At 63.4% G+C, this 20,601-nt stretch overlaps 1 protein-coding gene across 1 annotated transcript; it reads left to right on the top strand.

Annotated features, from left to right (window-relative positions):
• The first annotated feature begins 1,176 nt into the window (after positions 1-1,176).
• Positions 1,177-17,638, top strand: LOC128138602 (myosin-6-like). The gene is made up of 37 exons (XM_052779801.1): positions 1,177-1,405; positions 2,887-3,030; positions 4,087-4,243; positions 4,412-4,439; positions 4,544-4,652; positions 4,760-4,852; positions 4,962-5,025; positions 5,135-5,233; positions 5,380-5,483; positions 6,798-6,936; positions 7,038-7,306; positions 7,890-8,060; positions 8,206-8,515; positions 8,622-8,695; positions 8,833-8,920; positions 9,004-9,121; positions 9,208-9,331; positions 9,474-9,610; positions 9,693-9,819; positions 9,917-10,045; positions 10,133-10,375; positions 10,611-10,787; positions 10,889-11,034; positions 11,116-11,206; positions 11,967-12,356; positions 12,446-12,572; positions 12,657-12,775; positions 13,211-13,407; positions 13,706-13,889; positions 13,965-14,130; positions 14,217-14,341; positions 14,424-14,732; positions 14,859-15,062; positions 15,278-15,403; positions 15,506-15,781; positions 16,156-16,251; positions 17,312-17,638. The coding sequence occupies exons 1-37, from the start codon at positions 1,205-1,207 to the stop codon at positions 17,636-17,638; spliced, it is 5,988 nt and encodes a 1,995-aa protein (XP_052635761.1). The 5' UTR covers positions 1,177-1,204.
• Positions 17,639-20,601: the final 2,963 nt, after the last annotated feature.

Here is a 20,601-nt window from a genome sequence, read left to right as displayed (position 1 = left end):
CATCCAGGAATCCTAGCCACACAGACACCCCACACATAGGGCACACCAGCACCCCAGACCCATAGACACCCCACACATAGGGGTCCCAGACATCCCTGCCCCACAGACACCCCACACATCCCACCCCTCGCTCTGCCCTATAGCTCTGCCCCATAGATCACGCTGCAGGGTGGATACGTGGGGCCCAGATGCCTGGAGCCCCAGCTGGATGCCGTGGGGCTGGGGAAGGGGGGGCTGCCCCCCTCCTCCTTCTCCTCCCCCTCCCTTATCAGCCCCCCCCAGGAATGCTCCTCCCCCCACCCCTGCCCCACGGCACCCTATAAAGGCGGTGGGGCTGAGGGGCCCCGGTAGGTGCCGGCGTGGGGCAGAGAGAGAGAGAGAGGGTGGGGGGGATGTGGGGTGCGGATCTGGGGGGCAGAGGGGGGATATGGGGGGGTTATGGGGTGTACAGGGGGGCTATGGGGCACGGGGGGATATGGGGTGCATGGGGGGGGCTATGGGACACAGGGATCTATGGGGCACCCAGGGGGGCTATGGGTCACATGGGGCGGGCTATGGGGCACAAAGGAGGTCTATGGGGCACGCAGGGGGCGGCTATAGGGCACAAAGAGGGTCTCTAAGGCATAAGGATCTATGGGGCACAGGGGGGATATGGGGTGCAAGGGGGGGCTATGCAGTGCACAGGAGGGCTATGGGGCACAGGGATCTATGGGGCACAGGGATCTATGGGGCGCAGCCCCTCACCCTCCCCACGCCCCCCCCCAGCTCCCTCCAGCTTACTTGCCAGACCCACAGGTTGCAGGTGAGGACGGCGCCGTGGGGCAGCCGTGGGGCTGGGCGCTTCGGGGTGGGGGGGTCTGGGATAGGGGTGCATGCGTCGCTATGGGCTCGGCACATCACTATGGGGTGGGGGGGTCTGTGTGTGGGGCTGGGGGTGGCTATAGGGGTCCGGGCATCGCTATGGGGCGGGGGGGGTCTGTGTGTGGGGCTGGGGGTGGCTATAGGGGTCTGAGCATGGCTATGGGGGTCCGGGCATGGGGCCAGACGTCGCTATGGGGCCAGACGTCGCTCTGGGGGTCCGGGCACGGCTATGGGGGGGTCTCCGCCCGGCGAGGGGAGTCGGGGCAGGGGGGGCTGGGCGCGGGGGCCGTCCCGCGGCTCTAGGGGCCCCCCCCCGTGACGCGGGGCCTCGCCGTGGGTCAGGATGGAGGAGGCGGCGACGGCGGCGCTGGGGGCGGCAGCCCCGTACCTGCGTCAGGGGGAGCGGGAGCGGCTGGCGGCGCAGACGCGGCCCTTCGACCCCCGCAGCGAGTGCTTCGTCCCCCACCCCCGGCAGGAGTTCGTCCGGGGACGGGTGGTGGGGCGGCAGGGGGGGGACGTCACCGTCCAGACCGAGCTGGGAGAGGTGGGAAGAGGAGGCGGGGCACAAGGGGTTAATGGGGAGGGGCGGGGTTGACGGGGAGTTGGGGGGCAAAGGGTTAATGGGGGGGGAGGGTTTGGGGGGGCGAGGGGGTGGACGGGGCAGCCAGGCCCATAGGGGACAACCTGGGGGGGGGAAGAACCCATGGGGGGGACCTCCCAACCCATAGGGGGTGCCCTCCAACCCATGGGAGACGTCCATGATCCCCCCAAGACATGACGACACCTCCTAACCCATGGAAGACCCCCTCAACCCATTGAGAACCCCCAAACTCATGAAAGATCCCCCAAACCATCAGGACACTCCCCAACCCATGGGAGAACCCCCCCAACCCATGAAGACAACACCCATCCCATGGAGAACCCCCCAACCCATGGGAGACCCCCCAACTCATCAGGACACCCGCCACCCCATGGAAAACACCCCAACCCAATGAGAACCCCCAAACCCTTGCAAGACACCCCCAACCCATGAGGACAACCCCCATCCCATGGAGAACCCCCCATTCCATTGAGAACCCCTAAACTCATGGAAGATCCCCCAACCCATCAGGATACCCCACAACCCATGAGGACACCCCCCCCCACCCCATGGAAGACACCCCAACCCATCAGGACACCTCCCAACCCATGAAGAACCCCGCAACCCATGGAGAACCCCACAACCCATTGAGAGCCCCCAAACTCATGAAAGACCCCCCAACCCATGAGGACAACCCCGCACCCACTGGACACCCCCCAACCCATGGAAGACCCCCCCCAACCCATGAAGACAACCCCCATTCCATGGACAACCTCCAAACTCATGGGAGACCCCCCAAGACATGAGGACACCCCCCAACCCATGAGGACAACACCCAGCCCATGGAGACCCCCAAACCCATTGAGAGCCCCCAAACTCATGAAAGACCCCCCAACCCATGAGGACAACCCCGCACCCACTGGACACCCCCCAACCCATGGAAGACCCCCCCCAACCCATCAGGACACCCCACAACCCATCAAAACCCCCCAACCCATGGAAGACCCCCCCCAACCCATGAAGACAACCCCCATTCCATGGAGAACCTCCAAACTCATGGGAGACCCCACAAGGCATGAGGACACCCCCCAACCCATGAGGACAACACCCAGCCCATGGAGACCCCCAAACCCATTGAGAACCCCCAAACTCATGAAAGACCCCCCTACCCATGAGGACACCCCCCAACCCATGGAGAACCCCCCAAACCATGGAAGACCCCCCCAACCCCTGAGGACAACCCCCATCCCATGGAGAACCCCCAAACTCATGGAAGACCCCCCAAGCCATGGGACACCCCCAACCCATGAGGACAACCCCGCACCCACTGGACACCCTCCAACCCATGGGACACCACCCCCACCCCCAGAGCGTCCCCCAACCTATGGGGCGCCCCCCAACCCCCCCCGCTGTGGGGGTGTGTCCGTGTGTGTCCCCCCCCGCAGACCGTGACGGTGAAGGAGGCCGACGTCCACCAGCAGAACCCCCCCAAGTTCGACAAGATCGAGGACATGGCCATGCTGACCTTCCTCCACGAGCCCGCCGTCCTCTACAACCTCAAGGAGCGCTACGCCGCCTGGATGATCTACGTGAGCCTTCCCACAAGCCCCTGGGGCACCTGGGAACGGGGCGGGGCTTTCTCCAGAGCCTATGGGCTGGATGGAACCTGGTGACCCCTCCCTAAAGCTCTTGGGGGACCTAGAACTGGATGGTCCTTCCGGAGAGTCGATGGGTCACCTAGAACCTGGTGTGGCTGCCCCGTGGACTTTGGGCCACCTAGAACCTGGTGGCCCTTCTCCAGATGCCCGTGGGCCACCCAGAGCCAAGATGTCCCAACCCTGGACCCAAGGTGTCCCAACCCAAGACCCAACATGTCCCAACCCAAGACCCCAGGGGCCACCCAGACAACAGGTGTCCCAACCCCAGACCCCTCAAGCCACCCAGACACAAGATGTCCCATCCCTGGACCCAAGATGTCACAACCCAATACTCCAATGGCCACCTAGAGCCACGATGTCCCATCCTTGGACCCCGTGGGCCACCCAGACACAAGATGTCCCAACCCTGGACCCAAGATGTCCAATCCCAAGACCCCATGGGCCACTCAGAGCCAAGATGTCCCATCCCTGGACCCCTCAAGCCACCCAGACCCACGATGTCCCAACCCAAGACCCCAAGGGCCACCCAAAGCCAACATGTCCCATCCCTGGACCCAAGATGACCCAACCCAAGACACCTTGGGCCACCCAAAACCAACATGTCCCATCTCTGGACCCAAGATGTCCCATCCCAAGACCCCAGGGGCCACCCAAAACCAACATGTCCCATCTCTGGACCCAAGATGTCCCAACCCAAGACCCCATGGGCCACCCAAACCCAACATGTCCCATCTCTGCACCCAAGATGTTCCATCCTAAGACCCCCAAGGGCCACCCAGACCCAGGATGTCCCAACCCAAGACCCCATGGGCCACCCAAAACCAAGATGTCCCATCCCTGCACCCAAGATGTCCCAACCCCAGACCCCTCGGGCCACCCAGACCCAGGGTGTCCCATCACCACCCCCCCTCGCGCCACCCAGACCCGGGGCGTCCCCTCCTGGTGGGGTGGCACCCGGTGGCCCTGACCCACCCGCCCCTTCTCCAGACCTACTCGGGGCTCTTCTGCGTGACGGTCAACCCCTACAAGTGGTTGCCCGTCTACAACGCCGAGGTGGTGGCCGCCTACCGGGGCAAGAAACGGAGTGAAGCTCCGCCCCACATCTTCTCCATCTCCGACAACGCCTACCAGAACATGCTGACGGGTAGGGACCTCCCGCCGGGACCCCAAACTAGAAGACCCCACCCCAAAAAAGGGGTCCCGACCTAGACCTGCTCCTCCCCCGAGAGGCTGCAGAACCTCCGCCCCAAGGCCCCACACATCTCCCCCGACTTCGTCCCACCTCACTCCTCCTCCTCCTTTCTCCCGGCAGACCGAGAGAACCAGTCCATCCTCATCACGTAAGGCCCCGCCCCCCCCACCCAAGGCCCCGCCCCATAGCGGTGGGGTGGGACGGAGAAGCCACCGCGATGTTCTCCAACATCTCCCCGTCGCCCCCCCCCAGCGGAGAATCCGGGGCGGGGAAGACGGTCAACACCAAGAGGGTCATCCAATACTTCGCCAGCATCGCCGCCATCGGCGACCGCAAGAAGGGGGCGGCCAATAGCAGCAAGGTGGGTCCTCGGGCCACGCCCCCAACCCCCGGCGGGGAGCTTCCCCCAACGGTGTCCACGCCCGGCCCCACCCCCATTGTCCGTGTGTCCCGCCCCCCCGTCACCAGGGCACCCTGGAGGACCAGATCATCCAGGCCAACCCCGCCCTGGAGGCCTTCGGCAACGCCAAGACCGTCCGCAACGACAACTCGTCCCGATTCGTGAGTGGGGCGGGGTCCACGGGGTGGGGTCTACGACGGGGTGGGGTCGACGGGGTGGGACTCGCTGGCGGAAGGTGGCCGCCTCCATCTCGCGCCGCTGCTCTCCCAGGGCAAGTTCATCCGGATCCATTTCGGGGCCACTGGGAAGTTGGCGTCGGCCGACATCGAGACCTGTGAGTGGGTCGAGGAGGACGTCCGGTTGGCCGTCATCCGTCCGGTTGGCCGTCGTCCGTCCGTCTCCTCCTCCCAGCCCCGCCCACCTCCTCTCCATCCCCGCCCCAGACCTCCTGGAGAAGTCCCGCGTCATCTTCCAGCTGAAGGCTGAGAGGAACTACCACATCTTCTACCAGATCCTCTCCAACAAAAAGCCGGAGCTGCTGGGTGAGTCGGGCGGAGGGTCGGCGCCGCGCTCGGCGTCGGGTCTTCTCCTTCCTCCTCTCCTCCGCTCGTCCGCTCGTCCTCGGGGCGACCGAGGACAATTTGGAAACGCTCGTTTTTGGTCTCCGTCCTCGGCCACCGCGGAGCAGAGATGCTTCTCATCACCAACAACCCCTACGACTACAGCTACGTCTCCCAAGGAGAGGTGACCGTGGCCTCCATCGACGACTCGGAAGAGCTGCTGGCAACCGACGTAAGCGGTGGGGCGGGCAGGTGGACATCCCGCGGCCGAGGAGAAGGCGAAGGGCCGGGTGGAGAGTTGAGGCGGCGGAAGGCGGGTGGGTGGAGGAGAGGAGGAAGGGAGGGGTGGGAAGGGGGGAAGGGAGGGGAGGAGGTGGGTGAGGGACAGAAGGTAGGACGTGGGGGGGGTGGGGGGGTGGAGGTGGAGGTGGATGGGCGAGTCCTTGGGTGGGCGAGTCCTCGGGTGGATGGAGGAGCCCATGGGTAGATGAGTCCATGGCTGGATGGATGGAGAAGTCCTAAGATGGATGAAGAAGTCCTAAGATGGATGGATGGGTGAGTCTGTGGATAGATGGATGGAGGAGTCCTCAGAAGGATGGATGAAGGAGTCTATGGATGGACGGATGGAGGAGTCCGTAGAAGGATGCATAGATGGATGGATGAGTCCATGGATGGACAGAAGTATCGATGGATAGAGGAGTTCATGGATGGATGGATGGAGGAGTCCTAAGATGGATGGATGGATGGAGGAGTCTGTGGATGGATGGATGGAGAAGTCCTTTGATGCATGGAGGAGTCCTCAGAAGGATGGATGAAGGAGTCCATGGATGGACAGATGGAGGAGTCCGTGGATGGATGGAGGAGTCCTTAGAAGGATGCATAGATGGATGGGTGAGTCCATGGATGGACAGATGTATCCATGGATGGATGGAGGAGTTCGTGGATGGATGGGTGGATGGAGAAGTCCTCTGATGCATGGAGGAGTCCTCAGAAGGATGGATGGAGGAGTGCATGGATGGACAGATGTATCCACGGGTGGAGGGAGGAGTCCGTGGATAGATGAGTCCATGGATGGATGGATGGAGAAGTCCTAAGATGGATGGATGGGTGAGTCTGTGGATAGATGGATGGAGGAGTCCATGGATGGATGGATGGAGGAGTCCGTGGATGGATGGATGGATGGATGGATGGATGGATGGAGAAGTCCTTTGATGCATGGAGTTGTCCTCAGAATGATAGATGGATGGATGGATGGAGGAGTCCGTGGATGGATGGATGGAGGAGTCCTCGGAAGGATGGATGGATGGATGGAGGAGTCCATGGATGGACAGATGTATCCACGGGTGGAGGGAGGAGTCCGTGGGTAGGTGAGTCCATGGATGGATGGATGTGCCCACGGATGAGTCCTTCAAGTGGACGGCTGGACCGGCCGATGAGCAGGAAGACGGGAAGGACGCACAGACAGCGGCCAGCGGACGGACGTCCCCTGGGCTCGGCGGTGGGGGCGGCCGGGCCCTCCTCCGACCCCCCTCCACCCGCCCCGCAGAGCGCTTTCGACGTCCTGGGCTTCAGCGCCGAGGAGAAGGCCGGCGTCTACAAGCTGACGGGCGCCATCATGCACTTCGGCAACATGAAGTTCAAGCAGAAGCAACGGGAGGAGCAGGCGGAGCCGGACGGCACCGAAGGTGGGGCGGGGAGGACGCGCGGGTTTCGGGGTCCCCGGGCTTCCTCCCAGCCGGGGGCGAGGTGGGACCTGACCGCGCCTCGTCTTCTCCGTGCTCTGCAGACGCCGACAAGTCGGCCTACCTGATGGGGCTGAACTCGGCCGACCTCCTCAAGGGGTTGTGCCACCCTCGGGTGAAGGTGGGCAACGAGTACGTCACCAAGGGGCAGAACGTCCAGCAGGTGTACTACTCCATCGGGGCGTTGGCCAAGGCCGTCTACGAGAAGATGTTCAACTGGATGGTGACCAGGATCAACAACTCGCTGGAGACCAAGCAGCCGCGTCAGTACTTCATCGGCGTGCTGGACATCGCCGGCTTTGAGATCTTTGACGTGAGGCTTGAGGGGGCCGCGGGGGGGTTGGGTCGCTCTTCTTGGGGGTCGGCTTTTTCCGCTTGGGTGTTGAGGCGATCTCCTTAAGCTTCCTGTTGACCTCTGGCGGAAATTTGGCCTCTTGGGGCGTTGCGTTCACCCCGTTGGGTGTTGATTTGATCCTGTTGACCCCGTTGGGCGTTCGGTTGACCCCGTTGGGTGTTTAGTTGAACCGTTGGGTGTTGCAGTGGCCCCATATATCCCGCTGGGTGTTGTCTTGATCCCATTGGGTGTTGGAGTGACCCCGTTGATCCCATTGGGCGTTCGGTTGACCCCATTGGGTGTTGGAGTGACCTCATTGATCCCATTGGGTGTTCAGTTGACCCCATTGGGTGTTGAGGTGACTCCATTGATCCCATTGGGCGTTCGGTTGACCCTGTTGGGTGTTGAGGTGACCCCATTGATCCCATTGGGCGTTCAGTTGACTACGTTGGGTGTTATGTTGACCCCGTTGGGTGTTGAGTTGATCCCGTTGACCCCGTTGGGCATTCGGTTGACCCCATTGCGTGTTGCGTTGACCCCGTTGGGCGTCCCCTCCCTCCAGTTCAACAGCTTCGAGCAGCTCTGCATCAACTTCACCAACGAGAAGCTGCAGCAGTTCTTCAACCACCACATGTTCGTGCTGGAGCAGGAGGAGTACAAGAAGGAGGGGATCGAGTGGGAGTTCATCGACTTCGGCATGGACCTCCAGGCCTGCATCGACCTCATCGAGAAGGTACCGCCTCCCCCCGGGCCTCCTGGGGGCGGAGGGGGCTCCCGGAGAAGGATCCTTCCCGTCGGAGCTCGCCGGGGACCCCGACGGCGGCCGGCTGGGTGGCGCTCGGCGTCCTCCGTGGCCCACGAGGTCGTCTCCTCCCCAGCCCATGGGGATCATGTCCATCCTGGAGGAGGAGTGCATGTTCCCCAAGGCCTCGGACATGACCTTCAAGGCCAAGCTCTACGACAACCACCTGGGCAAGTCGGCCAACTTTGGGAAGCCGCGCAACGTCAAGGGGAAGCCGGAGGCCCACTTCTCGCTCGTCCACTACGCCGGCACGGTGGACTACAACATCCTGGGGTGGCTGGAGAAGAACAAGGACCCCCTCAACGAGACGGTGGTGGGGCTCTACCAGAAGTCGGCCCTCAAGCTCTTGGCCAACCTCTTCTCCAACTACGCCGGGGCGGACGCCGGTGGGTGGACGGGCGGTGGGGCGACGGAGAGACGGCTGGCTGCAGAAGACAGTCGCCCACGAGAGTCGCCTCCTGTCCTGCCTCACCCCACCCCTCTTTTCCCCAGGCGGTGACGGAGGGAAGGGGAAAGGAGCCAAGAAGAAAGGTTCCTCCTTCCAGACCGTCTCCGCCCTGCACCGGGTGAGGGCCCTACGTGGTGGACCGGCCGTGGGGCGGAGGGAGGACCACCCTCCCGCGGGGAGGACGGTCCCACCGCCCCCCCGGCTCCTCCCCTGCTGGCCCAGCAGTCAGCCTCTTCTCTCCTCCCTCCTCGCCAGGAGAACCTCAACAAGCTGATGGCCAACCTCAAGACCACCCACCCCCACTTCGTCCGCTGCATCATCCCTAATGAGCGGAAGGCGCCGGGTGAGAGAAAAGAAGGGCGGGGACGGGGACGGGGGTGCTGGGTGCGGCTCCTGGCTGACCCCGCCCGCCTACCCCCCCACCAGGCGTGATGGACAACCCCCTGGTGATGCACCAGCTCCGCTGCAACGGGGTGCTGGAGGGCATCCGCATCTGCCGCAAGGGCTTCCCCAACCGCATCCTCTACGGGGACTTCCGCCAGCGGTAGGCGTGCAGGAGGACATGCGGGGAGGGGGCGGACAACCCCGCCGGGGCTGATTCGGGGGCGTCCCGCCCTCTCCCGCCCCCAGGTACCGCATCCTGAACCCCGCGGCCATCCCCGAGGGGCAGTTCATCGACAGCCGCAAGGGCGCCGAGAAGCTCCTGGGCTCCATCGACATCGACCACAACCAGTACAAGTTCGGGCACACCAAGGTGGGGTCGCGCGGTCTCCCCGAGGGCTCGGGGACCTCGCGGTCCCACCGTCCCCGTGTCCACCCGGGCTCCCTCCATCCACCCCACCCCCCACCCCACCCCCCCCCCGACCCGTAGCACTGACCTTCATCTCTCCTTGAAGGTCTTCTTCAAGGCCGGGCTGCTGGGGCTGCTGGAGGAGATGCGGGACGAGCGCCTCTCTCGCATCATCACCCGCATCCAGGCTCAGGCCCGGGGTCAGCTCATGCGCATCGAGTTCAAGAAGATCCTGGAGCGTCGGTGAGGGGGGGGCGGGGCTTTCTGCTCGGGGAGGGGCCTCCGGCGGGTCACCAGGTCCATGGCGTCTGTGTCCCCACCGTAGGGACGCGCTGCTGGTGATCCAGTGGAACGTCAGGGCCTTCATGGGGGTGAAGAACTGGCCGTGGATGAAGCTCTACTTCAAGATCAAGCCCTTGCTGAAGAGCGCCGAGACGGAGAAGGAGATGCAGGTGGGAGGGGGGTCCCGGGCCGGGCGGGTGGGGACAACCCACGGCCCGCGTTGGAGGGGATGGGACGTCGCTATTGGTCTCCTGGGCTCGGGCGCAGACCATGAAGGAGGAGTTTGGGCGGCTGAAGGAGGCCCTGGAGAAGTCGGAGGCCCGGCGGAAGGAGCTGGAGGAGAAGATGGTCTCGCTGCTGCAGGAGAAGAACGACCTTCAGCTCCAAGTGCAGGCCGTGAGTGAGGTCGCCCCCAAAACCACGTCGAGGGGGCGACCGCCGCCCCGCCGGGGCCGCCGCGCCTCACCCGCCGCCCCAACGCAGGAGCAGGACAACCTCAACGACGCCGAGGAGCGCTGCGACCAGCTGATCAAGAGCAAGATCCAGCTGGAGGCCAAGGCGAAGGAGCTGACGGAGCGGCTGGAGGACGAGGAGGAGATGAACGCCGAGCTGACGGCCAAGAAGAGGAAGCTGGAGGACGAGTGCTCGGAGCTGAAGAAGGACATCGATGACCTGGAGCTGACTTTGGCCAAGGTGGAGAAGGAGAAACACGCCACCGAGAACAAGGTGAGGGCGGGGAGAGGCCTCGACCCCGACCTGAGGGGACTCGACTCAGCTCAGCCTGGTTGGTTGGGTTGGGAAGACCCAGAGCTGGTTGGGTTGGGCTACATCAACAAGACCCAAGGCTGGTTGGCTGCTCCTGCACTGAAGTGGCCTCATTGGCCAAGGCCAACAGCAACCTCCCCCAGGTCTACCCTACCTCTGGCACCAAGCTGGAGGCCCAATGTTGCTCCTCCTGCAGGTCAAGAACCTCACCGAGGAGATGGCCGGGCTGGACGAGACCATCGCCAAGCTGACGAAGGAGAAGAAGGCCCTGCAGGAAGCTCACCAGCAAACGCTGGATGACCTGCAGGTGGAGGAAGACAAGGTCAACACCTTGACGAAGGCCAAAGTCAAGCTGGAGCAGCAGGCGGACGACGTGAGTGTGGGCCGGTCCCACCACGGGCACTGCTGAGGAGCTTCCCGAGGCAGAGGTGAAGAAAACCGGAGCTTTCTCCCCATGTCTGTGTTTCCGCGCAGCTCGAAGGCTCCCTGGAGCAGGAGAAGAAGATCCGGATGGACCTGGAACGGGCCAAGAGGAAGCTGGAAGGCGACTTGAAGCTGACCCAGGAGAACATCATGGATCTGGAGAACGACAAGCAGCAGCTGGAGGAGAAGCTCAAGAAGTGAGGCTGGACCTCCCGCCCCAGTCCGAGCCCGTCGGGGGTGCAGGCGGGGCCCTCAGCGCTCTCCGCCTCCCTCTGCAGGAAAGAGTTTGAGATCCACCAGCAGAACAGCAAGATGGAGGACGAGCAGGCGCTGGTCCTGCAGCTCCAGAAGAAGCTGAAAGAGTTGCAGGTGAGAGATGTAGTCTCCGCCCAGTTGGGTTGGGCTGAAGACCCTGCAGCTGCTTGGGCTGGGTTGAAGAGTCTCCAAGCTGTTGGGTTGACCTGAGTTGCGTTGAAGAGTCTCCAGCTGGTTGGGCTGGGTTGAAGAGTCTCCCACTTGTTGGGTTGACTTGATTTGGGTTGAAGAGTCTCCAGCTGTTGGGTTGAGCTGCATTGACTTGAAGAGGATCCAGCTGGTTGGGCTGACTTGAGAGGAAGAGTCTCCAGTTGGTTGGGTTGAAGAGTCTCCAGCCTGTTGGGTTGACTTGAGTTGGGATGCAGTCTCCAGCTGGTTGGGTTGAAGAGACTCCAGCTGCTTGGGCTGGGTTGAAGAGTCTCCAACTTGTTGGGTTGACTTGATTTGGGTTGAAGAGTCTCCAGCCGGTTGGGTTGAAGAGTCTCCAGTTGGTTGGGTTGGGTTGGGTTGAAGAGTCTCCAACATGTTGGGTTGACTTGAGTTGGGTTGAAGAGTATCCAGCTGTTGGGTTGATCTGCATTGACTTGAAGAGGATCAAGCTGGTTGGGTTGAAGAGTCTCCAGCTGGTTGGGTTGACGTGGGTTGAGTTGAAGAGTCTCCAGCTGGTTGGGTTGAGTTGAAGAGGGTCCAGCTGTTTGGGTTGAAGAGTCTCCAGCCGGTTGGGTTGAAGAGTCTCCAGCCGGCTGGGTTGAGGCGAGCGGATGAGTTGGGCGGAGTCGAGCCTGACGATGGTGTCCCTGTCCCCGGAGCACAGGCGCGGATCGAGGAGCTGGAGGAGGAGCTGGAGGCGGAGCGGACGGGCAGGGCCAAGGTGGAGAAGCTGCGCTCGGACCTGTCGCGGGAGCTGGAGGAGATCAGCGAGCGGCTGGAGGAGGCGGGCGGCGCCACCTCGGTGCAGATCGAGCTCAACAAGAAGCGGGAGGCGGAGTTCCAGAAGATGCGGCGGGACCTGGAGGAGGCCACGCTGCAGCACGAGGCCACGGCCGCCGCGCTGCGCAAGAAGCACGCCGACAGCGTGGCCGAGCTCAGCGAGCAGATCGACAACCTGCAGCGCGTCAAGCAGAAGCTGGAGAAGGAGAAGAGCGAGCTCAAGCTGGAGCTGGACGACCTCGGCTCCAACATGGAGCAGCTGATCAAGGCCAAGGTAGGAGGCGGCCGAGGCGGACGTCTCATCTCCACCGTGGCCCTCAGCTTCCTGCTTCATCCCCCCGCTCCGTCCTTTGCTCCTCCAAGGTGGGCATGGAGAAGGTCTCCCGCACCATGGAGGACCAGGCGGCCGAGCACCGGGCCAAGCTGGAGGAGACCCAGCGAGCCCTCAACGACACCAGCACCCAACGGGCCAAGCTCCAGACCGAGAATGGTGGGAGCCCTGACCCACGGCACCCCCCCGCCCCACATCTTCAGCCCCCCGCCCTGCCCCTAAAGACCTCCCGTACCTCGGCAGGAGAGCTGTCCCGCCAGCTGGAGGAGAAGGAGGCCCTCATCTCGCAGCTCACCAGGGGCAAGCAGTCCTACACCCAGCAGATGGAGGACCTGAAGAGGCAGCTGGAGGAGGAGATGAAGGTGAGGTTCGGGGGGGCCGAGAGCAGGGGGTCTCCAGGAGGGCCCCAGGACGAGGTCTCCTTCTCCTTCCCAGCGGTAGCACCCAAAAGGAGTCACGTTCAGGCGTGGGTGGTTCCATCCCAGGGCGGTTGAGTTGGGTGGCGTTGGTCTAACGGCGGACGGGTCAAGCCGAGCGGGTCAGCTGGGAGGCGGTTGGGTTGGTCTGCAGGCAGTCGGGTGGCATCGGAGAGGGTGAAGTCAAACCGGGCTGGCCTAAAGACGGTTGGGCGGGTCTAGAGAGGCTGAGGTTGGGTTGGATTGGTCCCGAGGAGATTGGGTTAGGGTCAACGGAAGGCTGGGGAGATGAAGATCAGCTCTTAGTGGCCTGGAGAACCCCAAGAGGGCTCCAGTTGACGTGGACCCAGGGGTCCCACCTTCTCCTCGCGCCCCGCCCAGGCCAAGAACGCGCTGGCCCACGCCCTCCAGTCGGCCCGGCACGACTGCGACCTGCTGCGGGAGCAGTACGAGGAGGAGACGGAGGCCAAGGCCGAGCTCCAGCGCTCGCTCTCCAAGGCCAACTCCGAGGTGGCGCAGTGGCGGACCAAGTACGAGACGGACGCCATCCAGCGCACCGAGGAGCTGGAGGAGGCCAAGTGAGTCATCTCCCCACGGGTGCTGAGGCTCTCCCGTGGGCGGCGGGACCCGCTTGGTCTTGCCGGCCGTCGCCGCCCCTCTTCCCTCAAGCGGCCACCACCCGGGACGTTGGGCTGCTTCACGCTTGGTACATCTAGAGCCCGATCTGGGGCCTCCAAACCCGTTTCGAGTCACCTAGACCGTCCGCGAGCCTCACGAGTCCTACCGCCGCCTTCCTCTCAAACGTCTTCGCTTTGCGGGCGACCGACCGGCCGGGCCGGCGGGGTCACGCGTGGGTTTCTCGCCTGCGCCCGGTAGGAAGAAGCTGGCCCAGCGGCTGCAGGAGGCCGAGGAGGCGGTGGAGGCGGTCAACGCCAAGTGCTCCTCCCTGGAGAAGACCAAGCACCGGCTGCAGAACGAGATCGAAGACCTCGTGGCGGACCTGGAGCGGTCGACGGCGGCGGCCGCCGCCCTGGACAAGAAGCAGAGGAACTTCGACAAGGTTGGGGGCGCGCGGCGGTGGGACGGCAGGAGATGGGGCCGCGTGGACGCAGGGTGACCGCTGCCTGGGCCCCAGGTCTTGTCCGAGTGGAAGCAGAAGTTGGAGGAGTCGCAGACGGAGCTGGAGGCGTCGCAGAAGGAGGCCAGGTCCCTCAGCACCGAGCTCTTCAGGCTGAAGAACGCCTACGAGGAGTCGCTGGAGCAGCTGGAGACCTTCAAGAGGGAGAACAAGAACCTCCAAGGTGAGACCGTGGGGCGTCCGTCCCCCCGCCCGCCCCGCTCTTCCCCGCCGCCTTCCCCGTGACCCGGCGGGCTCTCCCCCGCGCAGAGGAGATCTCGGACCTGACGGAGCAGCTGGGCGCCAGCCACAAGACCGTCCACGAGCTGGAGAAGGTGCGGAAGCAGCTGGACGCCGAGAAGCTGGAGCTTCAAGCCGCGCTGGAGGAGGCCGAGGTGAGCCGAGGCGCGTCCCCACGCCTCCCCGTCTTCTCCCGGTCTCCTCCGGGGTCCTCGACGTCCTCTCCGTGCCCCCCAGGCCTCTCTGGAGCACGAGGAGGGCAAGATCTTGAGGGCCCAGCTGGAGTTCAACCAGGCGAAGGCGGACTACGAGCGCAAGCTGGCCGAGAAGGACGAGGAGACGGAGCAGGCCAAGCGCAACCACCTGCGGGCGGTGGACTCGCTGCAGACCTCGCTGGACGCCGAGACCCGGAGCCGCAACGAGGCCCTGAGGCTGAAGAAGAAGATGGAGGGCGACCTCAACGAGATGGAGCTCCAGCTCGGCCACGCCAACCGCCTGGCCGCCGAGGCCCAGAAGCAAGTCAAGACCTTGCAGGGCTACCTCAAGGTACCCGTCGGACGGCCGTCCCTCGAGGAGGCGAGGCGTCGCCGTTCCCACCGCCCCGCGGCGGCGGCCCCCCCCCTTCCCCACCCTCCCCGCTCACCGCCTTCCCCTCCCCGCGCCGCCCGGCAGGACACGCAGCTGCAGTTGGACGAGGCGGCGCGGGTCACCGAGGACCTGAAGGAGAACGTCGCCATCGTGGAGCGGAGGAACAACCTCCTGCAGTCGGAGCTGGAGGAGCTGCGGGCGGCGGTGGAGCAGAGCGAGAGGGCCCGCAAGTTGGCCGAGCAGGAGCTGATCGAGGCCGGCGAGAGGGTCCAGCTCCTCCACTCGCAGGTGAGACCTCCCGCAGCTCCGAGGAGACAGGTCGCCTCCGTCCGGGGACGCTCCCACCCTGGAGAAACCGGGGGGCGCGGGCGGCTTCTGGGTCGGGGCGCCGAGAGCTCCGGGCGAAGCCTGCGGAGACGGGGGGCTCGAAGGCCCGCGGGGCCGAAGCGGGACGGGGCGGCAGCCCCACGGCCGCCTCCCGAGAGCCGCTCCGCCGTCTCCAGAACACCAGCCTCATCAACCAGAAGAAGAAGATGGAGGGCGACGTCTCCCAGCTGCAGGCGGAGGTGGAAGAGGCCGTCCAGGAGTGCCGGAACGCCGAGGAGAAGGCCAAGAAGGCCATCACCGACGTGAGTGCCGCGGGGGGACCCGCGCCTCGGACGCCTTCCGGCCCGGGGGGACGGAGAAGGCGCCCGGGGCCTCCTTCTGCCACGGCTTCTCTCCTCGGGCAGGCGGCCATGATGGCCGAGGAGCTGAAGAAGGAGCAGGACACCAGCGCCCACCTGGAGCGCATGAAGAAGAACACGGAGCAGACCATCAAGGACCTGCAGCTGCGGTTGGACGAGGCCGAGCAGTTGGCCCTCAAGGGGGGCAAGAAGCAGCTGCAGAAGCTGGAGGCCCGCGTCAGGGAGCTGGAGAACGAGCTGGAGGCCGAGCAGAAGCGCAACGCCGAGAGCGTCAAGGGCCTCCGCAAGTCCGAGCGGCGCGTCAAGGAGCTCAGCTACCAGGTGGGGCGCCTGGGGTGGCCCGGAAGGTCGCCCGCTGGCTCCGGCGACCTACGGCCGACACCGTAGCGTGACCTAGAACGCGGTTGACCCGGTGGCCATGAGCCCCCCAGGTCACCTCCCGCCCTCCCAGCATCCCCAGGGTCTTTGCGTGGCCCAGAACCTCACGTGGGACCTCGGCAGGGCCAAGAAGCCACCTTCACCCTGGGGGTCAACCCCACCTTCTGCCCCATAGCTGAGGCGACCCACAGATCTCGAGGGGTTCCGCTCCACCCCCCCCAGAACATCGTTAATCGTCTCCTGACCCTAATTGCTCTCGTGGTGCCCCAGAGCACGGATGGGTCCGGGTCCTGACCCACACGTGTCTCACCTGGCAGACGGAGGAGGACCGCAAGAACCTGGTCCGGCTGCAGGACCTGGTGGACAAGCTCCAGCTGAAGGTCAAGGCCTACAAGCGGCAGGCGGAGGAGGCGGTGAGCGCTGGGGGGCAGCCGTGGGGCCACGCCCTAGGATGGAATGGGGTGGGGCTGGGGCACAGGAGAGGGTGTGGGGAGTTCCAGGGGACCTGGACATGGCGTGGTCAAGGGGTGGGGAGGGTGGGTCAAGGGAGAGATGGCGGGTGGGACGGAGGGCTGATGGTGGGATGGGTGAAGGTTGGAGGGATGGATGGAAGGTGGGACAGATGGTTGGTTGGATGGGTGGAAGGTTGGTTGGATGGATGGTTGAGTGGACGGTTGAATGACGGGATGGAAGGATCCAACCCGGGTTGCTTGGGTGGACGGAAGGCGGGATGGCTGGCCGGTTGAGTGGCTGGAACGTGGGACAAGTGGCTAGAAGGTTGAGTACCTGGCTGGTTGGATGGTTGATTGGATGAGGAGATGGTTGGCTGGATGGTTGGGTGGATGGATGGATGGTGGGATGATTGGTTGGAAGAGGAGATGGTTGGGTGGATGGATGTATGGTTGGATGGATGGATGGAAGGTTGATTAGATGGATGGTTGGATGGTTGAGTGGCTGGAAGGTGGGACAACTGGCTAGAAGGTTGGATGGATGGATGGATGGATGGGTGGAAGGTTGAGTAGATGGCTGGTTGGATGGTTGATTGGATGAGGAGATGGTTGGTTGGATGGTTGGTTGGGTGGATGGATGGATGGTTCGGTGGATGGCTGGTTGGATGGTTGACTGGATGGAAGGTGGAAAACCTGGCTAGAAGGTTAGATGGATGGTTGGGTGGATGGATGGATGGGTGGAAGTTTGAGTAGCTGGCTGGTTGGGTGGTTGATTGGATGAGGAGATGGTTGGTTGGATGGTTGGATGAGGAGCTGGTTGGGCGGATGCAGGTGGGTTGGATGGCTGGAAGGCGGGATGCTTGGCTGGATGGTGGGACAGAGGGAACACTAATCAGCACGGACAGATGGACAGCTGGACGGCCGGTAGGACAGCTGGACGGGTGGCAGGTGGGACAGACGGAGGGATGGATGGGGGGCAGCCCCACTGACGCCCCCCCCACCCTCTCCGCCCCCCCGCCCCCAGGAGGAACAGGCCAACACCAACCTGGCCAAGTTCCGCAAGGCGCAGCACGAGCTGGACGAGGCGGAGGAGCGCGCCGACATCGCCGAGTCCCAGGTCAACAAGCTGCGGGCCAAGAGCCGCGACATCGGTGCCAAGGTGGGACCTTCCCCCTGCCCCACGGCTGCCCCACGGCCACCCCCTTGCCCCACGCTCACGGTCCTTTCTTCTCTTTCTCCACCAGAAGGGCCTCAACGAGGAGTGAAGCTCTGGCCCTCCAACCGGCCCCCCGGACCCCTAACAGCCCCACACCCCCCCCTCCCGGCCCCCCAACCTCAGTGTGCCAATTAAAAGCATCAAGCAGCAGCGGTTTGTGTGGGGCTGCGTTTGGGGGGGGGGGGCAAGGGTTGCCCTACGGCGTGACGCCAACGGTCCCACGGTGCGGCATCCACAAGGTGGATGGAGCTGACACAAGATGGCTGATCGCCGTGCAACACAGCATGCCCCATGGTGCAACATGACGTGACCCACAGCCTCGACCTGCCCCATGGCGCATCTCAACCTCAACCTGCCCCATGGCGCAACACAACCATGACCTGCCCCACGGCGCATCTCAACCACCACCTGCCCACCCCGATCCCACGGGGGGGCAGCAGTTGTGACCCACACGTGTGGGGCAGAGTTTGGGGATCCCCCTCTGGGACCTACTGGCTCCCAAGGATGCGGCTTCTCCCGCTGCAGGTGCCCATGTCTGCCCCACGCCGTCCTGTCCTCCACATCCCACCATCTCCTGAAGGTCCCACCATCTCCCCGTGTCCTACCATCCCTCCATGTCCCACCATCTCCCCACATCCCACCGTCTCCTGAACGTCCCACCATCCCTCCAAAGGGGTCCAGGAGGGATGGACATTCTTTAAAAAGGAAATCTTAGTGGCTCAGGACCAGGCTATTCCCATGTGCCGCAAGTCGAACCGCCGAGGAAAACGACCGGCCTGGCTGAACGGGGAGCTTTTGCTAGGACTCAAGAAAAAAAGGAGAGTTTATCATCTCCGGAGGAAAGGGCGGGCAACTCGGGAGGAGTACGGGGATCTTGTTAGGTCATGCAGAGAGGAAATTAGAAAGGCAAAAGCTCAGCTAGAACTCAATCTGGCCACTATTGTAAGGGACAACAAAAAATGTTTTTACAAATATGCTAACAGTAAAAAGAATCCCAAGGAGAATATTTATCCTTTAATGGATACAGAAGGGAACGTAGCCACCAGAGATGAGGAAGAGGCCGAGGTGCTTAATGCCTTCTTTGCCTCAGTCTTTAATAGGGAGTCCAGTCATCCTCAGGGTACTCCACCCCCTGAGCTGGAAGGTAAGGATGAAGAGCAGAACATCCCACCCCTTAATCCAGGAGGAATTCGTTAGGGACCTGCTACGCCATCTGGACACTCACAAATCTATGGGACCTGATGGGATCCATCTGAGAGTACTGGGGGAACTGGCAGAGGTCCTTGCCAAGCCGCTCTCCGTCATCTATCGGTGATCCTGGTCACCAGGGGAGGTCCCAGAGGACTGGAGGTTTGCCGATGTGACACCCATTTACAAGAAGGGTCAGAGGGAGGATCCGGGGAACTACGGGCCTGTCAGCCTGACCTCGGTACTGGGGAAGATTATGGAACGGTTTGTCTTGAGAGTGCTCACATGGCAAGCCCGGGATAAGAGGGGGATCAGGCCCAGCCAGCGTGGGTTTACAAAAGGCAGGTCCTGCTTGACCAACCCAATCTCCTTCCATGACCAGGTGACCCGCCTAGTGGATGAGGGAAAGGCTGTGGATGTTGTCTACCTGGACTTCCGCAAGGCCTTGGACACTGTCTCTCATGGCATACTCCCTGAGAAACCGGCGTCTCGTGGCTTGGACAAGTGTCCTCTTCGCTGGGTGAAAAAACGGGCTGGATGGCCGAGCCCAGAGGGTCGTGGTGAAGAGAGTTAAATCTGGTTGGCGAACGGTCACAAGCGGCGTTCCCCAGGGCTCAGGATTGGGACTGGTTCCAATAGCTTTATCGATAATTTGGATGAGGGGATTGAGTGCTCCCTCAGCAAGTTTGGCGACGACACCAAGTTGGGAGGGAAGGTCGATCTGCTGGAGGGTGGGAAGGCTCTACAGAGGGATCTGGACAGGCTGGATCCATGGACCGAGGTCATTTGTATGAGGTTCAACAAGGCCAAGTGCTGGGTCCTGCCCTTGGGTCACAACAACACCACGCAGCGCTACAGGCTTGGGGAAGAGGGGCTGGAAAGCTGCCCGGCAGAAGAAGACCTGGGGGTGCTGGTCAACAACCACCTGAATATGAGCCAGCAGTGTGCCCAGGTGGCCACGAAGGCCAACGGCATCCTGGCCGGCATCAGAAATAGTGTGGCCAGCAGGAGCAGGGAGGTGGTTGTCCCCTGTACTGGGCACTGGTGAGGTGACACCTCGAGTCCTGGCTTCAGTTTTGGGCCCCTCGCTACGGGGAAAGACGTTGAGGTGCTGGAGCGTGTCCGGAGAAGGGCAACCGAGGTGGTGAGGGGTCTGGAGAACAAGGAGAAGGGTCTCGAGAACTTCCGAGGAGCGGCTGAGGGAACCGGGGTGGTTTAGTCTGGAGAAGAGGAGGCTGAGGGGAGACCTCATCGCTCTCTACAACTCCCTAAAGGAGGGTGTAGCGAGGTGGGTGCTGGTCTCTACTCTCAAGTAACTAGGGACAGGAGGAGAGGAAACGGCCTCAAGTTGCGGCAGGGAGATTTGGGTGAGATATTAGGAAAAAATTCTGTCCCGAGAGGGTCGTCAGACGTTGGACCAGGCTGCCCAGGGAAGTGGTGGAGTCACCGTCCCTGGAGGTGGTCAAACCCCGAGTGGACGGGGTACTCCACCCCACGGGGGAGTGGGCGTGGGCGATGGTCAGACTCGAGGATCTTGAAGGTCTTTTCCAACCGAAACGATTCGACGATTCTCCGGCCCCCCATCTCCCCACGGCCCCCCCCACCCTGTCCCCCCCCCGTGTCCGTCCCCCTCCCCGTCCATCTGTCACCCCGCCCCTCCCCCGCTCTCGCTGCCCCATGACCGACCCCGGGGGACGCAGGCGTCCGGGCGGCTCCCCTCCCCCGCAGGACCGCGGCCGTGGGGGGGAGGGGCTCGACAGGGTCCCCATGGGGTCCCATAGGTCTCGGTGGGGCCCTATAGGGACTCTATGGGGCTTTATACGGTCTCTATGGACTGTATAGGTCATCTATGGGGCTCTCTAGGACATCTATGGGGCGGGGGGGGTTCTATGGGGCACAATGGGGGGGAG

Source organism: Harpia harpyja, unplaced genomic scaffold (assembly GCF_026419915.1).
Source record: "Harpia harpyja isolate bHarHar1 unplaced genomic scaffold, bHarHar1 primary haplotype scaffold_65, whole genome shotgun sequence".
Classification (NCBI taxonomy): Eukaryota; Metazoa; Chordata; class Aves; order Accipitriformes; family Accipitridae; genus Harpia; species Harpia harpyja.
This window is presented reverse-complemented; position numbering and strand designations above follow the sequence as displayed.